General features: G+C 33.4%; 2 protein-coding genes across 2 annotated transcripts in view; both read right to left on the reverse strand.

The window, feature by feature from the left end:
- Nucleotides 1-15,495, reverse strand: part of LOC115963691 (putative disease resistance protein RGA1) — a 46,522-nt gene extending 31,027 nt beyond the window's left edge. The window contains exons 1-2 of the transcript XR_004085892.1: nucleotides 14,823-15,495; nucleotides 14,234-14,679 (exon numbers count right to left, since the gene is read on the reverse strand). The gene's annotated coding sequence lies outside the window, so the exon portion shown is untranslated. The remainder of the gene's footprint in view (nucleotides 1-14,233; nucleotides 14,680-14,822) is intronic.
- Nucleotides 15,496-16,047: 552 nt separating this feature from the next.
- LOC115965074 (putative disease resistance protein RGA1) lies at nucleotides 16,048-18,234 on the reverse strand. The gene has a single exon (XM_031084278.1). The coding sequence runs from the start codon at nucleotides 18,232-18,234 to the stop codon at nucleotides 16,048-16,050; it is 2,187 nt and encodes a 728-aa protein (XP_030940138.1).
- Nucleotides 18,235-18,272: the final 38 nt, after the last annotated feature.

Below are 18,272 nucleotides of genomic sequence, written 5' to 3' on the forward strand. Positions count from 1 at the left end.
GTTTATTATATCATGTTAATATGTTGTAATTTCAGTTGATTATCTTGTTGTGATTTTAGCATTGAGAAAGGTGCTTGTATAGTTTTTGTTTACTAATATTTTATTGAAATTAGTGTATGAGTATGACTGTGTGTTTAAGTTAAAGGTTGCTTGCATGATTTATTTGTTGTTGATTCCTTAATTACTATGTATATGTGATTGTTATTTATATTGATGTAATTAGATCATGGCTGCTTGTGCTTCTTCTTCCACCCCCTCTACTAAGCCTATTCTTAATTCATATGCTGAGGCTAATCAACCAAATACACAATCTCCTATTCCACCATCAAGTGCTGTACCCCCTCAAACACAAACAGAAACTCAACAAGCTACTATTAATGGTGGTAAAGAGCCTTCCAAGATATGAGACCATTTCTCTAGAATAGAGGGTTGTGACCCCTTTACCCTAAGTCCGAGTGCAACTATTGTAAAAAGAGTTATAATTGTCACCCAAAAAGAAATGGAACCTCTACCATGTGGTCTCATATAAAATCTAGTTGTAAGAAGTACCCCTATAGGCATGATAAAGGCCAAACCACTTTGAGTTACCAAAGTAAAAAAAAGGGGAGGGTGAAGGGGGTAATGAGTTGGTGTTGAGAAAGTTTAGTGTGGAAAGGTTAAGGATGGCCTTGGCTAGGATGATAATTGTTGATGAACTACCTTTTAGGTTTGTTGAGCATAGTGGGTTCATTGATTTTATGGCAGAGGTAGAGCCTAGGTTTGAAGTTCCCTCTCAGGTTACTGTTGCAAGGGATTGTCTTAGAGTTTACATTAGGGAGAAGGAAAGTTTGAGAAAAGTTTTAATGGCTGGTCAAAGGGTGTGTTTGACAACTGATACTTGGACTTCAATCCAAAATCTTAATTACCTTTGTTTGACTGCACATTATATTGATGTTGATTGGATTTATCATAAAAAGATTTTCAATTTTTGCCTAGTATCTGATCATAAGGGTGAGACCATTGGTAGGGTGGTTGAGTCTTGTTTGCTTCAATGGGGGATTGATCATATTTTTACAATTACTATGGATAATGCAAGTTCAAATGATGTGGCCATAGAATATCTTAGAAGGAAAACAAAGGATAGGGTGGGTAGCCTCTTGGGTTGTGAGTTCCTTCATATGTGTTGTTGTGCCCATATTTTGAATTTAATTGTGCAAGATGGGCTAAGGGACCTTAATGAGTCAATTGTTAAGGTTCGAAATGTAGTGAGGTATGTGAAATCCTCTCCTAATAGATTTGAGAAGTTTAAGGCATGTGTTGAAAAAGCAAAAATTCAAAGCAAAAGTTTGTTGTGCCTTGATGTGTCGACTAGGTGGAATTCAACTTACTTGATGTTAGAAAGTGCACTAAAGTTTATGGCTGCATTTGAAAGGATGGAGGAAGATGATGGTCATTTCCTTCATTATTTTGAGGATCCATCTAGTGGTCACCCTCGGTTTTTAGATTGGGAAAATGTAAGACTTTTTACAAAGTTTCTTGGTATGTTCTATGAGGCAACTTTAAGATTTTCTGGTTCCTTGTTTGTGACTACTAATGTGTATTTCCATGAGCTTGTTAGTCTTCAAGACCAGTTAAATCAATTGTGTAATGGTAGGGGTGATCCTTTGTTAAAGAGTATGGCACAAAGAATGAAATTGAAGTATGATAAGTATTGGGGAAGTGTTGATAGGATAAATCCAATGTTGTTTGTGTCTGTTGTGGTTGATCCTAGATATAAATTAAAATATGTGAGGTTTTGGTTTAAGCAATGGTATGACAAGGAGAAGGTTGATGAGTTAGGATTGAGAGTTAGGGAAGCATTGAATAGATTGTTCAAGCACTATAGTGGAGCAATGGGGAACCCATTTGGTGCTAGTGCTAGTGGGACTAGTGAGTTTCGTAGTAGTGATGTTGCTACCATGTCCTCCATGCTAAGTGGCTTTGATAGTGCAGAAGAAAGGATGAAGAGATACAATAACATTTACAAATAGCATTCAGCAGATAAGGATAGTGTAGAATGCAAATTTGAATTGGACCGATACTTGTTAGAAGCTAGTGTAGATACGGAGATGGAAGGTTTTGATATTCTTGATTGGTGGAGGGTGAATTCTTCAAGATATAGGATTCTTTCTCAAGTTGCTCGTGATGTTTTGGCAATTCCTGTCTCTACTGTTGCATCAGAATCTGCATTTAGCACAGGGGGTCGTGTCTTGGATCCTTTTCGTAGCTCATTGTCTCCCAATACTGTTGAAGCTTTGATTTGTACACAAAATTGGTTGAGGTCCAAGGATTCAACTGAACCAATTAACCTACGAGAAGCAATGGATGAAGTGGAAAACTATGAACTTGAATCGGGTAATGTGTTTATCTTTTTTTCTAATCTTTTTCTGCTTTTATTATTTATAAATTCTCTTGTATTTATGTTATTTATTTATTTGTGAGGTATTATTTATATACAATTTTTTTGTTTTTTTTTTTCCCCTTTTAGAGCTTGCACCAAAACCCATTGTGGGTTCAGATTTTGTTCTAGACTGATTTGGAAGGTGGGGTTGTTTTCTGGACTTTACCTAAGGTAACTTAAAAATTTTATGTAATTTGCTTATGTTTGTTGGTTGCTATTTGTAATGGTGTTAATTGTCATGTATTACTTTATACTTTCTACTTATCATTATTTTTTGGGGATTGACATTGTAGGGATGGAGTTTTTTGTATATGATGACTTGGAGTTGGAGTTGGAGTTGTTGGCTGGCTGATTGCAGAAATTTTTTGTAGTTGAATTTCTTGGGCTGCTGCTGGTTGCTAGCTTGATGCTTCTTTGCTGCTTTCTGCTTTATTTTTGTTTACTAGTTGCACACATGACAACATAAGCACTGAATGAAACACTACTAGTCTTAGTAGACTAGGCTGCCTCCATTTTTTGTGAAAAATATGTAGTTGTGTAGTGTACCAGTGTATATTTTGGTCCAACATCCATTATGTATATTTGTATAGTGCTTCTCAAGCACTACTTGACTATTTTGTAGTGCTGCACTACTACTCCTCCTTGGGGCTATGCTACTGTTTATATTTGATGTGATTACTATAATAGAAATATTAATGTTAATGTTGTTGCCATGTTGGATTGTTGTGTCTTGATATTTTATAATTGTGTTTGATTTGGAATGTTGTGATAGGTTTAGATTTATTAATGTGTTAATGTTTTTAATAATTACATGTTTAATTTGACATGTTGAATTTAAGTTAAATTATAGTTGAGACTTGATACTCTATAATTGTGTATTTGATTTGGAATGATATGAGTCTGGTGGCAAGTTTGAAGTTGTCTTTCTTGTGGTTGAAACTTGATAAAGAAAGGCTTAGTTAAAAGTTAAAAAGAAGTTAGTTAAAAAAAGAAATTATAACGGGCTCAAAATACTATTTTTTTAAGGCTTAAAAGCCCAAAGCTTGGAATAGGAATCTTTAAAAATCCAGCCCATATAACCGAACGAACCGCACCGAACTGTTAATATTAACCGCACTTTGTGTAGACCGGTTTTTATCTTTCAAAAGTCAGGTGTGGTTAAGCATTTGGTGAAACCGCACCCCACAGGTGTGGTGCAAAAAATCTCTCTAAAACCGACCAAACCGAATCGTGTACACCCCTAACAGTTAGAGACATAAGCAGAGTGAATGGCAGCAAAGGTTTTAGGATGTCCATGATCTGTGTGTAGATAAATGCGTGCATATCCATTATACACACATTATATCTATTATAATAATAACTAAACAAAGTGGAAGCTTGTAAAAGCCAGTAAGTTTGAAGCTTGTAAAACCAATAGCTTCTTAATTCAAGATCATTCAGCATTGAATTAAAAAGAAATTTTCACTAATTCAAAATCATGACATAACTTGTGACATAATTTCTGGAAAAAATAGGGATTGATTTGATATACTTTCAAACTATAAGAATTACAAAGCAATTTCCCCTAACAATGAACACCGTAACTGTATTTTACATGAATTTCTGCCCTAGATGTGCATCCAAACCCACTTCAAAACCAAACCCAACAAAGCTAAAACAGCAACAATAATTATGAATAAAGATAGAGAAAAATCTAACAAAGAAAAACTTAAGAAGCCACACTCAAATCAGATTACATGCAAAGGGAAAAAATTAAAATTTGAACTCAACATTTACAAATTACCTTAATACGTTTCTAATCCTTTAACTCTGAAGACAGATTGGGTTGAGCTTCGGCTGTGGTGAGATTGAAAAAGTGTGGGTTTGGGTGTGGGTTTGGATTCAGCTTCGGAAAGGGTCTACTGAACGGTTTGGTTTGGGTGCGGGTAGAAATAGGAGAACTTGAAGATGCGTTAAACTTGGGAATGGTCTACTGAACGGACTGAGGAAGGGAGAGAAATTGTTGAGGAAGGAAGACAAACAGTTTTAGAGATGTTACATTCAAAAACTCCTTATTCTGCATATAACTCGGTTTCCACATTGACGAGTTATAAACAGTAACGCGGGAATATTTTATTGCCCAAAAGCCAAGTTGGAACACCAGCGTGGCAAGAACCTGCCCAGAACTCGATTTCTTAATAGTCGAGTTATTTAAGTAACTCAATTATCGTATAATCGAGTATCGAAATAGAGGCACGCCGCTATATAGTTTCGAAACAGGGGCATAATACCAAATATTTTGTCCAAAAAGGGCAAAAGGCTAGATCCCCCTTGCAAAATTCAAAACTCACTTTCGCATTCAAACAGTCAGTCTTGAATTCCAGGAAAATGAAATGTGACTTGTCGAAGTGGCAACCACCAATTGGAGAACCCCATTGCTTGAAATATTACTATTACTATTATACAACTTAAACTGAAGCCAGAAGATTTTCGCAATTCCCACGGAATTTGCAAGACAACTTTGACCTTATTGCTATGACATATTCTGTGACATGGCAATTTGGAGTAAAGAATTTAGCATGTCAATTTTGGTTTTTGAACTCTTCCCAATAATTAATAATCATTTTTTTTAAGAAGAAGATTGGAAATATTATTAAAAAAATTAAGTTAAAAACGGATAAAGGTGTAGAGTTGAGGTGAGGAGGTTGAGGACTTGGTTTGGTCATGATCCAATTTTTATAACTTAATATTCATAGCTCAAACTTGTTTCTAAAAAAAAAAAAAAAAAAACAAACAAACTCATATTCAAAACTCACAACTCATAACCCAAAGACCTTACAAAAATTCCAAAATTCATGTTTGGCTGTATAACACAATCACCTTATCTTAAAATTTAAATTCCGCTTTTTGTCAAAATGGTGGTGGCCACACATCACATCACATTACACAGTTTGCTTAACTATGGTTGCTACCTTGTTTCTCAAAAAATAAAAAATAAAAAATTATGGCTGCTACACGGGGCGTGATTTTCTCTTACACCTTTCAATTCAAAGGAGATCTTCTCCCGCACGCCTCTCTTCCGTCAATGGTCAGATCCAATGAAATCCATGACTTGTCTGACACGTTGTTTCCTTTTCCACGTATAAATAGGTTTGGTTTTTTTAAATTTATTTATTATGTTATTGATGTGGTAGTAATCACGATTATTGCCACATCAATTTGTAATTTTTTTTAATTAAAAAGAAAAAATTAAGCATGCTCCCCGATTAAACTCAAGTATCGACCAAAAAAAATACAAACATCGTTATATTTTTCGAAGACAATTAATTTCAATATAACTATGTGTATGAATTTATGTATTACTCTTTTTTTCTTTTTTTTTACATGAACCATATGTATTACTTAAAGTAACTATATCTAAAGTTTAACCTTTTTAAAACCAGTAGTAGCTTGAACAATTTTCTTGTTGATATTTTGTATTTTTAGCTTCTTTTTTTTTTTTTTTTTTAAGTTACAAAAGTTAATTAAGATCCTAATTTTGTCTTTGCTTGTTTAATAGTTCTAGGACCACAACTTTTTTTTTTTGTCACAGCTTTGCCAAAATTTTAATATGATAAATTGAGAGTTGTTGCCTATCACTTCCACATGGATGATCATTATTTTTTCTTCACCATTCATAGATTACTACATCAGAGTTGTGATAATAAAAAAAATTGTGATTCTAGATTTTCTTATATTTGTTTGCAAATCATCTTATTCAATGGAGTTTGGCTTCCTTCTAGTTCTTTTGAACATTAGAGGTGACACAGGACTAATACTTAGCATAAAATATAGATACTTGCCAATCTTGTCTTGTGTGCACAAGAGCTGTAAATGAGCCAAGATTTGTCGAGTAGTGAATGTTTAAGCTCGACTTGACATCAAAAGTAGAATGTTCAAGCTTGGCTTGAGCTTGATACGAGCCTACAAATAATGTTCAAGCTTGACCTTGTTATAAAGTATAAAATCTTGAGCTTAGCTTGGCTTGGCTTGATTCATTGGTGAAGCCAAGGTCGAGCTCAATATCAAGCCCAAACTCAAGCTCAATATCATATTTTTTAACTTGATCCAACACAAGTATATTATCAAGCCTATATCAAATTTATTATTTAGCCTATTTGGTTTGGATGAGTGGTCTCAACTTATAATTAATTAAAGTCTTAGAAGGGTATGAGTTTATTTGTCAAGCTCATATCAATTTTATTACCAAACTCATAAATAAGCCTAAACTCAACTTGTTTTGTTACTTTTGTATCGAGCCTTGGTGTTCACAATAAGCTTGTTCATGAACAATATTTTTTACTTGGGCTCGGCTCATTTACTAAACAAGCCTAAAACTAAAGCTTAAGCTTGGCTTGTTTATAAACAAATAAACATGAACAATCTTTTTATCAAGCCAAACCCAAGCTGTTTATGAATGGCTTGGTTCATTTACAGCCTGAAAAGATGGAAGTCTCACTTTGTTTAATAAACACTTTACATTTTATATTCTTTTTGGATAATTCACATGAAATTTTCTACATTGGCTCTTGATGCTTGTGCGTTTAACTAAGCTTGTTTCTAACTCATCTTATTTGCTTAAAATTAATTTTTTGTCCCTCCTTTAAAATAGTTGGCCAAACAATGTGCACATAAATAGCACTTATTGGCTTATTGCTTTCTCTTGCCATCATCTCAAGAAATTATTGGCACTCAACAGGCTAACCCCCACTTTACATGAGTCACGTGAAGAGCGAGCCCAAATCATGAGTCCCATATAGAGATCCACCCTCATGTGCTAAGGGAATGGAGTCTGCCTATGTGGACTTATTATTTCATATTCATTGTCCATTAAGTTATTCTTAGTCTCACCAAAAGTATTAAGTACCAAAAGTATTGATTCCCACAAAAAGTATCAAAAGTATTATATAATAATAATAATTGTAGGGATATAGCCAATCATATGTCCAATTTTATAATTTGCTAACTTATGTGATTATGAGTGGTAGACATACATTTTTTGCCTTGTACAATCCATCACTTTACATAAATCGCTCACAATCGCACAACTCAATAAGTTGTGAAATTAAGTATAGAAATGGTTGTGTTCGTAAGTGGACTCATTAGATATAGGCAGCAGCACTACAAGGGTTTGATGTTGTAGCATTTGGTGTGTGTGAGGGACTTAATAAGCAAAGTGAAGGGTTTGATATTGTTGCATTAGGCGTGTGTAAGGGACAAAAAACAAAGTTCGGGCTTATGCGTTAGTGTGAGAGCATCTTTCAGTGTGCTAAGGGTTTGGTTAAATTTATGTTCCGACAGTTAGTGAGTATACGTGACATTTTCATTATTGATAATGGATTTTTTTGGTTAGGGTTCCATGTTGACGCAAGAGACATCTCAAACTATGTAACATGGATGGAGGAGCATCCAAGTTTTATAGAGCAAGCTATTTCTCATGATGTATTGGTTTCATCTTATGAATAAAATTTTTATAATTCTCTTAAAAAAAAATTAATACCAATATCCTTAATCATTGATCAGTTCCTTGAGATGCTTAAGGGAATCCCTTTGTCATCCAAAATAGAACTAGTTATTCTTTTTTCATGACATAAATCTATATGAAAATTAAACAACCTAGGTAGCATTATACCTTACCTTGGAACTGAGTTTTCGTGTTGATCTTTGACTTGGTTGGACCTGGGCGAGACTCTTTGACAATATCCAAAATATTGTTTTAAAGACTAACAGAAGATTAAAAAGCTTAATTTCAAGAGAAGTGCTACAAAGACAATATTTTCATAACACTTTCATAACATTTTTTTTGAGTAAAACTAAAATTAAAATATAGTCCTTAAAAAAATAATGATATAGCATTGTACATTAGGTTATTATACTTAAATTGTGATCCAAAATCATTGTACAATTATTTTTAATTGAATATTTAAAATTACTATAGTTCAAAAAAAATTGAGAAAAAAAAAAGTTTAAGCACATTTTTTCTTAAAGGAGAAGTATCCTAAAAATTATACTATGAATATTAAAAGATCAATTAATTATAAAAAAGACAAAGAATGGACATGACCCTCGTAACAACAATTTAATTGAAACCAAATTAAACTCACATCTTCAATTCATTTTTTTTCTGATTATTGTTCTAATTTTTTAATATCAGTAAATCACGTACTATACTCTCAAAATTAATTCTTTGGGTGATGCCGTTCTTATTATAGTGGAAGAGCCATATAGAGATTGAAATTCACACTATTTTGTAACCTAAAGAATAATAATTACGCCACATGAAACAAATGTCACTAATTTGAATCTCTTATTCCCTCTATTTTTCTTGCTTATCCAAACAAAAATGTGGTCAGGGAAAAGATGTTCTCAACCATTGGACCTTTGGCTAGTTATGGGTAAAATATAAGTCAACTTAATTGACTTGGTTGTTAGAAATTTAAAGCCATATTTGTTAGTAATACAATTAATGTCTAAACCATATGTTACTAATTGATAACAAATATAAGTCAACTTTCATAGAAATACGTCCATTACTTTAACTACTAACTGTTGGGAAATATCCTCCAAACATTTGTATGACAGCAAACAAGTTGGCCTCTTAAGTAGGACAGCTAGGCTGATGAAAAGAGAAGACTGCAAACATTAATTGAAGTTAGTATTATTCAATGCTTTGGTAGAGATGTAGAAGATATTATTTGTGAAATGAAATCAATGCGTATAAGATGGTTGATCTCCATATGTATACCTCAATGTACAGTAAAATGTTGAAGTCACTGGCTGAAGCCATGATAACAACATAAGATTCAATATGTAGATGAATAAATACGAATTCTGTTTAGTAAAAAGGATCCATTGCTTAGCGTATAGATAGTAAATGGTGTAAAAGCTAAGCCTCACATTACATATTGTTGGTTGTCAACATTCTGGTGCCAACTAGTAGGAACATTAGCCATCCATTCTATGTTTGGGCAGTAAGCTGGAGAAAGACAGTCATCATTCTTAAGGCCAATTAATGATCATTAGAAAATTTTTAGGGATAAAAAACCAAAAAAAAAAAAAGAAAAGAAAGAAAACTCAGAAATTATAGAATGGCTTACCAAAACCCATATTCAAATTTCAACATTCTCCTCTTTATTGGGAACTTTATCTTCTGCCAAAAGTCTAAAAACAAAATTTTATAGTTTGTCATTGATTATATCTCAAGATTGAACATTCAAGTTGATCATCAATATGTAAGTAGACAAATCACAGATGTTGTATATAAAAGTGCTGATGTCATTTCCTATCGAATATTATTCGAAATGATTCTCTGAAAAGTCTAAGGGATAAAAGTAAACAAAAAACAAAAGACAGAAAACTCAAGAATAGTTATATGGCTTACCAAAATCCATAACTTGATCTCAGGCAAAAATGCATCAAATTCGAGTTTCAAGTTGTTCTTCCTTATTGGACTCTTCAATTTCTTGCACAAATCTAAAGACAGAATTTCATAGTCTCTGTAATTGACTATTTCAAAAGATTGAATATTCAAATAAAGATATATATGATAATAACAGTATGTAAGGTTAATCATAGATGCATACCTCAGAATCTATAAAAGTGTTGAAGTCACTACTACGGCAACTTTAAGTTAGGGAGCCATAACATAAGATTTGAAAAGGGGACAAATTGTCAGAAACCAAATATATTCAAGAAAGAAAAGAGCTATTTCTGATTATATAGATAGGAAATGGAAGCAACCATGGCATAAAGTGTAAACCAAAGGAAAGCCTAGGCCATACTTGATGCATTGTTGCTAGTGATACTAAATATACCCAATCAACAATTGCAGATACATACACAAGTTATGGTTCCAGTTGATCTGCAACCAGAAATTTTTGAGGAAAAAATAAGAAGAAAGAAAAATCAAGATAATAAATTTAATGTAGCTTGAGAATCACTTGAAGCAATTCAATCATAAGTAATACAACTTACTGACCATTATAATTTGATCCCAAAAGAAAAAATAGGCTAACCCACTTGTTCAATTTGTTTTGAATTTCAAGTCGAACTTCCTTATATTGTCCACTGCACAGTAAACCAGACTTTAAGTTCATTTACAAATCTAATTAAAATAGAATAAATACTTTTTCATTGATTATTTCTCAAGTTCAATAATAACTTCATATAAATTCAGAACATCAACAAACTTTGGTGAAGTCTGAAATTTGAATAACTAAATAGCCTCAATTAATTCAAAATTGCTAAGTCAAAACTTAACAAATGAAGACAATATAATAGAAACTAAAGAGTCACAATCAATACATTGCTGGTAGCCCAGAATAAACACATAACACACACACACACACAATCTCAAGAAGTTATGAATTGATTTTTCAAATGAAAATACTTGATTTCTGTTGTAGGGAGGAAATTTGAAGATCTAAAGTATGCTATGCAGAAAAATATGTTGAACAAACAAAAATTCTAAGAAAACTATAAAAAAATAGGTGCATTAGCCTTTCTATTTCAAAGTGAAATATTAAACAAAAGGACGTTTGAGAAAAAAAAAAAAAAACTAATTTTAGATTCTTTTGAGCTTAGATTAGGAATCAAAAGTTTATCTCGATATTTACAATCTTAAATTATCTATGCTGAAGTACAAGAACTCTAATTGGGAAATGAAGTATTTCCAGCATCTGCCAGTTAGCAAGGTACCACCCCCTTCTTGCTGGTTGCATCTGTTTAAAGACAGCTCATCAAATAAATGAAAGGTTCTCCAACTATATTGGAAAGGCATCCACTCTCTCTTGTCAACTCTTTGATTTTTAAATATGTTACTTACACTTGTTGAAAAAGATTAGGCAGCAACTTGAGCATAGGTCACCACCCACATAATGTTTGATTTGTGTGCAACATGAAATGTCAGAAAACATTTAAACAAAAAGAAGAAAAAAAGAAAAAAAAAAGAAGCAAGTTCCTCCAACAATTCAACAAATAATTTTTCATTCTTCTATGGATCTAGATTACGTTACCAAAGTCAGATAACACCCCAAAACAGAGTATGTAACTAGAAAATCATAATGAGTATGCAATTTAGCGCATTTACTTCCCCATTTGACAGCATATGAGAATCTTCAGTAATAGAGAAAACTTAGATTTTGCAATGTGTAATCCAGTCTCAGAAGTGTTAAATAGCATAGAGTCTCAACTTTAGATTTTGAAACACTACCCAATAATAGATCCATGTCGGTGATTAGAAAATGGTAAAGAAAAAAAGAAGTTCCAAAATGAAAAACGTGGAAAAAAGCAAATTACATTACCTTAAAGAACTCCATATAACATGCACGCATCATCAAGCTCCCCATTGCTGTCAATTTTCCACTGAAATATAAAGCAACAATGAATTTGAAAGAGAACAACAAATTTAGTAAATAGTATACAAATTTTAGCAAAAAACAAAGCAATGAAATCAATTTAAAAGTCCATCTATTGTGATTCAAAGTGAATAATCTTTTATCTTTGGTCCACTATAACTGCTCTCTCCTTTTCAAAGTGAACATTAAAAATATATAGTTTCGACTATAATCTAAGGCTTCACAAGTCTATAAGTTAAAATAAAACTTCAACTACTGTGTCAAATCTTCCACTTAGATTTCCAAAGAGAGGGATTGCACTCCATCTTTACTGCCCCACCCTAACACAATCAATATTAATGACACAATCTGAGGATATAAATAGTATCAACATAATAAAGATGAAATTATATCTAAACTTACAAACTCACCTCAAAATTTTGCAGGTCTTGGAATTTGTAATAAGTAGGGAAAGAATTCAAATATTTTCCTATCCTTACCGCCCTAACTGAGTTCAGAAGGAAATACCATATTCCTTCTTTTCCCTGCCTTGAATTTCATCAAGAAGAGCACATTATGGCTAGTATTGATATAAAGTGTCTATTTTTCATTTTTGAATATGACATAGGTGCTTGGTAATTAGTGATCCTCAATTTCCCTTTTCCCTTTAGCTATATATATTTTTCCGAACTTATATTGCCCTAACCATAATAAATATAATCCTAGAACTTTGAACTACAATTGAAAAGCTAGATTTCAAGAAAAGAGAGCAATTATTGGGTCAATTGTTAAAAGTACAAAAGAAAATCTGATAATTGGCTAAATCTCAAGAACAATATAATATTGGGAAAATATTAATCATTTTGCGTGAATTAAAACTTTATCCATGACACTTATGCAAGCATTATTATAATATATTTTTTAAAAAAGAAAAAAAAAATCCATTTTTCATGCATTATATTATGTTGGGGGAAGGGCAAGAAAAAAGAAATTAACAAAACCTTCCCAAGAGAGTCAGACACTGAAGTACACAAACCTGTTCGTGCATTAGTGGACCTCAATTGAAATTCAAGAATCAAGTCTTCCTACAGACACATTATGCCCAAATTATGAGAAAACTTGAAGAAAGTGAATATATTAGGAAAGAAATAACAAATACTTTATGAATAAAAATTTGGTATTTTATTCTTACATGAAAAAAAAAAAAAATACTAGTACTAGAGAAGAGATAGAGCAGAATGTCAGTTTTGGATGGACTTACCACCAGCTTTTTCTGATATCACATAAGCTTCAAGATGCTTCTTGGTGGGTGACATAACAATCTATCTGCTTTAGATGACAATCTTGGAAAACCTGGGGCATTACCTTCGGTACATCCTTCCTTTTAATGATGAAAATCTTGGACAATCAAATGTCTAATAGCTTCCATAATGTGGTTAGGCATTGTATGGGAGCACATACATCAGCTATGGGGAATCACAATTGCTATATGCTGCTCCTAAGTAGAATCTTCCCATTTCATCTACAATGGGATACTAGGGCCATCAGTAATAGATTAAACAATTTAAATTCCACAAATGCAAAAGGATTGTTACCCAACTATATACACAAAGGATTATAATATGTAGTGATTATTCTGAATAACCATCTGATATGAAAACATAGTTGTAGCACATGAAACAAGCACAAAAGATTCCTCAATTTATTGTTGTTAATGTATGTGGCCAGGGATCAATATCCAAAAAATTGAAGAATTTATTCAATTGAGCTCACACACTAGTCAAGCTTCCAGAGTTTGAAGGAGAATAGAACCTCAAGTTCTTCAAAAGTTGAACCCATCCTGAGAGGGCCCAATTGGAAAACTGAGAGAGTCTATAATCAAGAAAAAGAACAATAATTCCCTCTATAATTTGAATAAATCCTTTACTTTGTTTTGCATATATGAACTTACAATCTCTAGTGCTCAATTTAATTAGCAAGCTTTTGAAGTTTCCAAATGCAAAAGCTTAATGTATATGCCCCTTGGTTTTCAATGATTGAATAGCTAAATAAACACAAGATGTTGCTAGATTCGTAAGAGAGACGAAACATGTCAACAATTTAGATAGAAAAAACAAAGGAAAAAGATGAGGACAGTGATGATTTGCCAAGTTTAGTTACCTTCAAGCATAAATTGTATTGTATTATTACAATATGGTGGTCCCAATTGTTGGGATATAAGTAATATTAAATTTCTCAAGTTCTTGCTCCAGTTGTACTAATAAAATACTACCAACACTAATCATGTCAAAAGAAATTCATAGAATATTTTGGATTGAAAAAATTTTCTTTTCCTTTTTCCATGCAACAGGTTTGTATATGTTGTAGGAAAAGTGATAGGGAAGAGGGGATCTTTGGCATGAATAGTATATTTGTTGGATTCATATAATACTTCATAAATGAGAAGAGAAGAAAACCTTACCAACTTTAAAAACTTCTACTAAACTCCATTGAATTAGTCAAATTGTTCTTCCAGCTAAATACAATATATATGTTGTCACTAGAACATGCACATCAAGACAATATAGTTCATTAACAAAGAAAAAGATTGGGGGAAACTAAACTGAGATAGGAAGAAAGTAGGGCAATTATGAATAGAATCGGTTGATTTATGGTAAAGCATCAGAGAAGAGATGAGGATTAAGTTTAAGAAAACATACCACACATACTGTTGCGATAATATATATGTGAACTTCAAAACAGATTCCTCTTTTTAAACCATTCCCCATCTTTGGACCAGGATGTGTCGTCGCCCTCAACACATCTATTTATTTAACTTTGAGACAGTTATGAATGGGTAGGCATATAGCAATTTGGGGATCAAACGCATGAAATCCACTTCAGGGAGATAAGTAAGGTCCTTGCATCCTATAAGTACCAAATGTTGAAGAGAGAAAAGTTAGTCCAACGACTCTAGCAAATTGTACATTCCATAATATCAACAATTTCAGAAAACAGTAGATGAAATAAAGAAATAAGAAGAATAGAAGATGAGATTTGGGGGAACTCACAAAATTTTAATGAACTCCAATCAAATAGGAATCAAATTGACACCCCCACTAGACTGTGTGCAATTGTTAGCCACTTTGGCAGCAACCACAATAAGCAATATCCAACTTTTGCTGTAAAGTGAGCATCACGTTGGCAATAACTTCTAAAAAATTCTTGACCAATTTAAGAAACCTTCCACTTGGCTAACACCAGAGAACATCTCTTTAGTAAGGGAATTGGACCTCTTGAGGAGAGAAAATGTTAACCCATGATCCACTTAAGTATAGTATGCAGGTCTTGTATGAAACCATCCGTTTCTACTAGAGCAGAATGTTAGGGCCATTAGTAACAGAAAATAATTAGTTTTAATTCACAAATGCTAAATCCATAAAATAAGATCCACTCAAGCCATCAAAAACAAAAAACAAGAAAAACATGAGAAAATTTTATACAAAGAAAACTTCAAATGCAAGTATTGCTTTTGACTTTACAGAGTTCTACAGTTTATAAGGTCTTAAAAAAAATTATATAAATAAATTTAAGAGCTTATCTCTTAAAGAGATTAAGAGAGATAAGCTCTTAAAACTTTAAATCCACCAATAATTGAATGTTATAAAATTACAAAATAGTAGTGGGAGTACGCTATAAATTTTAATAGCAAAACCAGAGGAGAAAACAAGTTTGGTTGGCAAGTTAGATACCTCCACGCCTAAATTGCAAATTGTATCCATCCCAGTGTTCAAATTTAATGAAGGTTTGTCCAATTGAGTGCCAGTCCAACAGTAATCTAGGTACCATTTGGATCACGTCCACGTCCACGCATTTCAGCTTTTTTTTTGGACCAGCGCCTGATGCACTGTTCATGTCCCATGAACAGTGCAAATAAGCAAATAAACAGAATTTTTTAGTGTGAACAGTAACTATTTTTTTTTTTTTTAAATTGTTTTCAGTTTTCAGCAAAATAAGCAGTATCCAAACCCATCCCTAATCATGCCAAAATAATTTTATAAAAATACTACCGAATATTAAATTCAATGATAGAAGAGAATAGAATATGCAATTCAGGATACTTTAACTGATCTAGTCAGAAATTGCCAAAACATTTTAAAAAAAAACAAAAGAATTTGGCGGAAACTTAAAGAGAGAAAAGAATCAGAGGCAATTAAGAATATAATATTGATTTAAATGAGAGTATGATAAGTGGATTTGACTACACATACCGCTTGTTCAAACTGCTTCAGAAACTTATATCCAGATCATGATATTTGGAATATGGGCAATTTTGTACCGCTCTTTTCCACCAATTGCACAACTCTCCTTTAACTTGGAGCAACTGAAGATGCGCAGAGTTTGAAGAGAAGAAAGCTTGGTCAACCACTCAGGCAAAGTTTCCATGCCATCAAAGTCAGATATGTAGAGACTTTTAAGGGCAGTCAAGGCTTGAATATTGTCCGGTATAGACTTAAGTTTAGGCCACCCTTTCAAGTCTAAATGTTGCAGGGATGCGTGCAAGTGTTCAATAGAAATGAGACTCGGGAAATCATCTAGCTCCTTACAAAACTCGCCAATCACCAAAGTCTTCAAGCGGGTGAGAGATTCTAACCCCTCTGGGAGACTCGTCAATTTAGGACAATACCAAATTTGTAATTCGATAAGAGAATGCAATCCTCTTAAACCAGGTATTGATATCAGATTATCACAATACCTAATTTTTAATTGGGTAAGAGAATGCAACAGTCCTAGATTTGGAGTTGATTTCAATTTATCACAAAACTGAATCGTTAGTAGGGTAAGAGACGTGCATGATTGTAGCCCAGTAGGTAGAATAACACACCCAGATATCTCCAAGCGTTGAAGATGGGATGGGACACCTTGTATTTGTAATTTCCAACATCGTTCCATTTTAAGCGATCGAAGAGAGGTGCAGAAGGCCCATACATCCTCATGTGACACGATGGACTCCAAATCGGCCCATCCCGATATCATCAGAGACATGAGACTCGCATTGTTTTGCAATAACTTCTCTGGCAGACAAGCAAGTTCTGAAATATTACAAACCTCTAGGGACGTGAGTGTGGTAAGCTTGCTAATAATGTTTTCAAATGTCGTGCTAAGCATGTCACTAATGTCTAATTTCTTAAGACTCGAAAAATGACATGGAGCACTTGTCAGTTGGCTACAACCTTCAATGGTCAACTCCTCAAGGCAAGGAAACACCATTAGGCCTGTTGTTGTTGCTGGCTCCATCACATCCGTCCATTCCACTAGATTGGGTATTTCGCTCAAATTAAGTTTTCTCAAAGCTGGGAAAAACGTAGTGCCATCACTTCCATTCTTATTGTTACTGTAAAACTCAGTTCCAATATGTCTTACACCATCCATACCTTCTATTGTAAGAACCCTAAGATGGGGTAGAAGCCCAAGAGTGGGAAGAACCTCACATTTTTTGCAATTCCTAAATTGGATCTCAATTAAATTGCCAAATTGCAAAATTCCATCCCAAGCATCAAGGCTTGTCAACATCCATGATGGGAATTTCTTTCCTCCAAAGCCATCAATTGTTAAGCTCTTCAAACATCGATGAGGCTCGAGACCTTCCAACACCTCTTCATCATTCTCGTAGTTGCCTTCTCTTTTCCATATGGCCCAGTGAAATCGCAACATGCATATGTTGGCCTTTTCCCCTAAATTTGCTCTTCGGGCTTCTTCTTTATCTCTCACATGCTCTAGATTCCAGAGGTTTAATTTTCCTCTAAGTTGATTTAAGCATCCCAATTCCTCAATCCGATGACCTGCATCTTGACCCACAATAAAACATCGCAATGTTTGTAGACACGTCAATTGCCCTATATCCTTAAGTTTTTCATTAAAGCCAGAAGGGATATAAATATGCCTTAAGTTTATCAATTGTTTTAGATCTTCAAGAGGCTCTCTGACATATGGGCAACCTTCGATTCTTAAAGTTTGCAAATTGTAGAGTTTGGTGATGGACTTTGGTAATGCTTTGATGGATAAACTTGCGACGTTGAGAAGCCTCAAATGTATTAAAAGGCCAACTGAACTTGGCAATTCTTTTATAGAGTCTCCATTTAATTTTAGAACACGTAAGCAATTAAAATTTAATAATGTGTTGCCAAGCACAACATTTTTAGAAACAAATGTGCGCAATCTCCTAACATCATCTTTTGAAGATGGAATTCTTGGTACAATTTTACCATCAAATTCGATGAATAAATATCGTATGTGACTGATGTCACCCTCCAAATCTTTATTCAAAAATAAGGTCTCAGATTTTGAAATTGAGAGTGCAAGATCATGTACCAAATCATGCATCTTACAACTGATAATATTATCAAAATCATCCTTTTTCTCAGCTTGAAATAAGGAATTTGCCAACAAGATATCAAAATACATGTTACCAATATCCTCCATTACCACACAACTTCCTTGAGATGGTTGAAGGAACCCTT

The sequence above is a fragment of the Quercus lobata genome, chromosome 10 (genome assembly GCF_001633185.2).
Source record: "Quercus lobata isolate SW786 chromosome 10, ValleyOak3.0 Primary Assembly, whole genome shotgun sequence".
In the NCBI taxonomy this organism is placed as follows: domain Eukaryota; kingdom Viridiplantae; phylum Streptophyta; class Magnoliopsida; order Fagales; family Fagaceae; genus Quercus; species Quercus lobata.

Bases quoted from the DNA above. Each gene is read 5' to 3' on its own strand.
- LOC115965074 (XM_031084278.1), bottom strand. From the start codon at position 18,234: ATGGAGGATATTGGTAACATGTATTTTGATATCTTGTTGGCAAATTCC.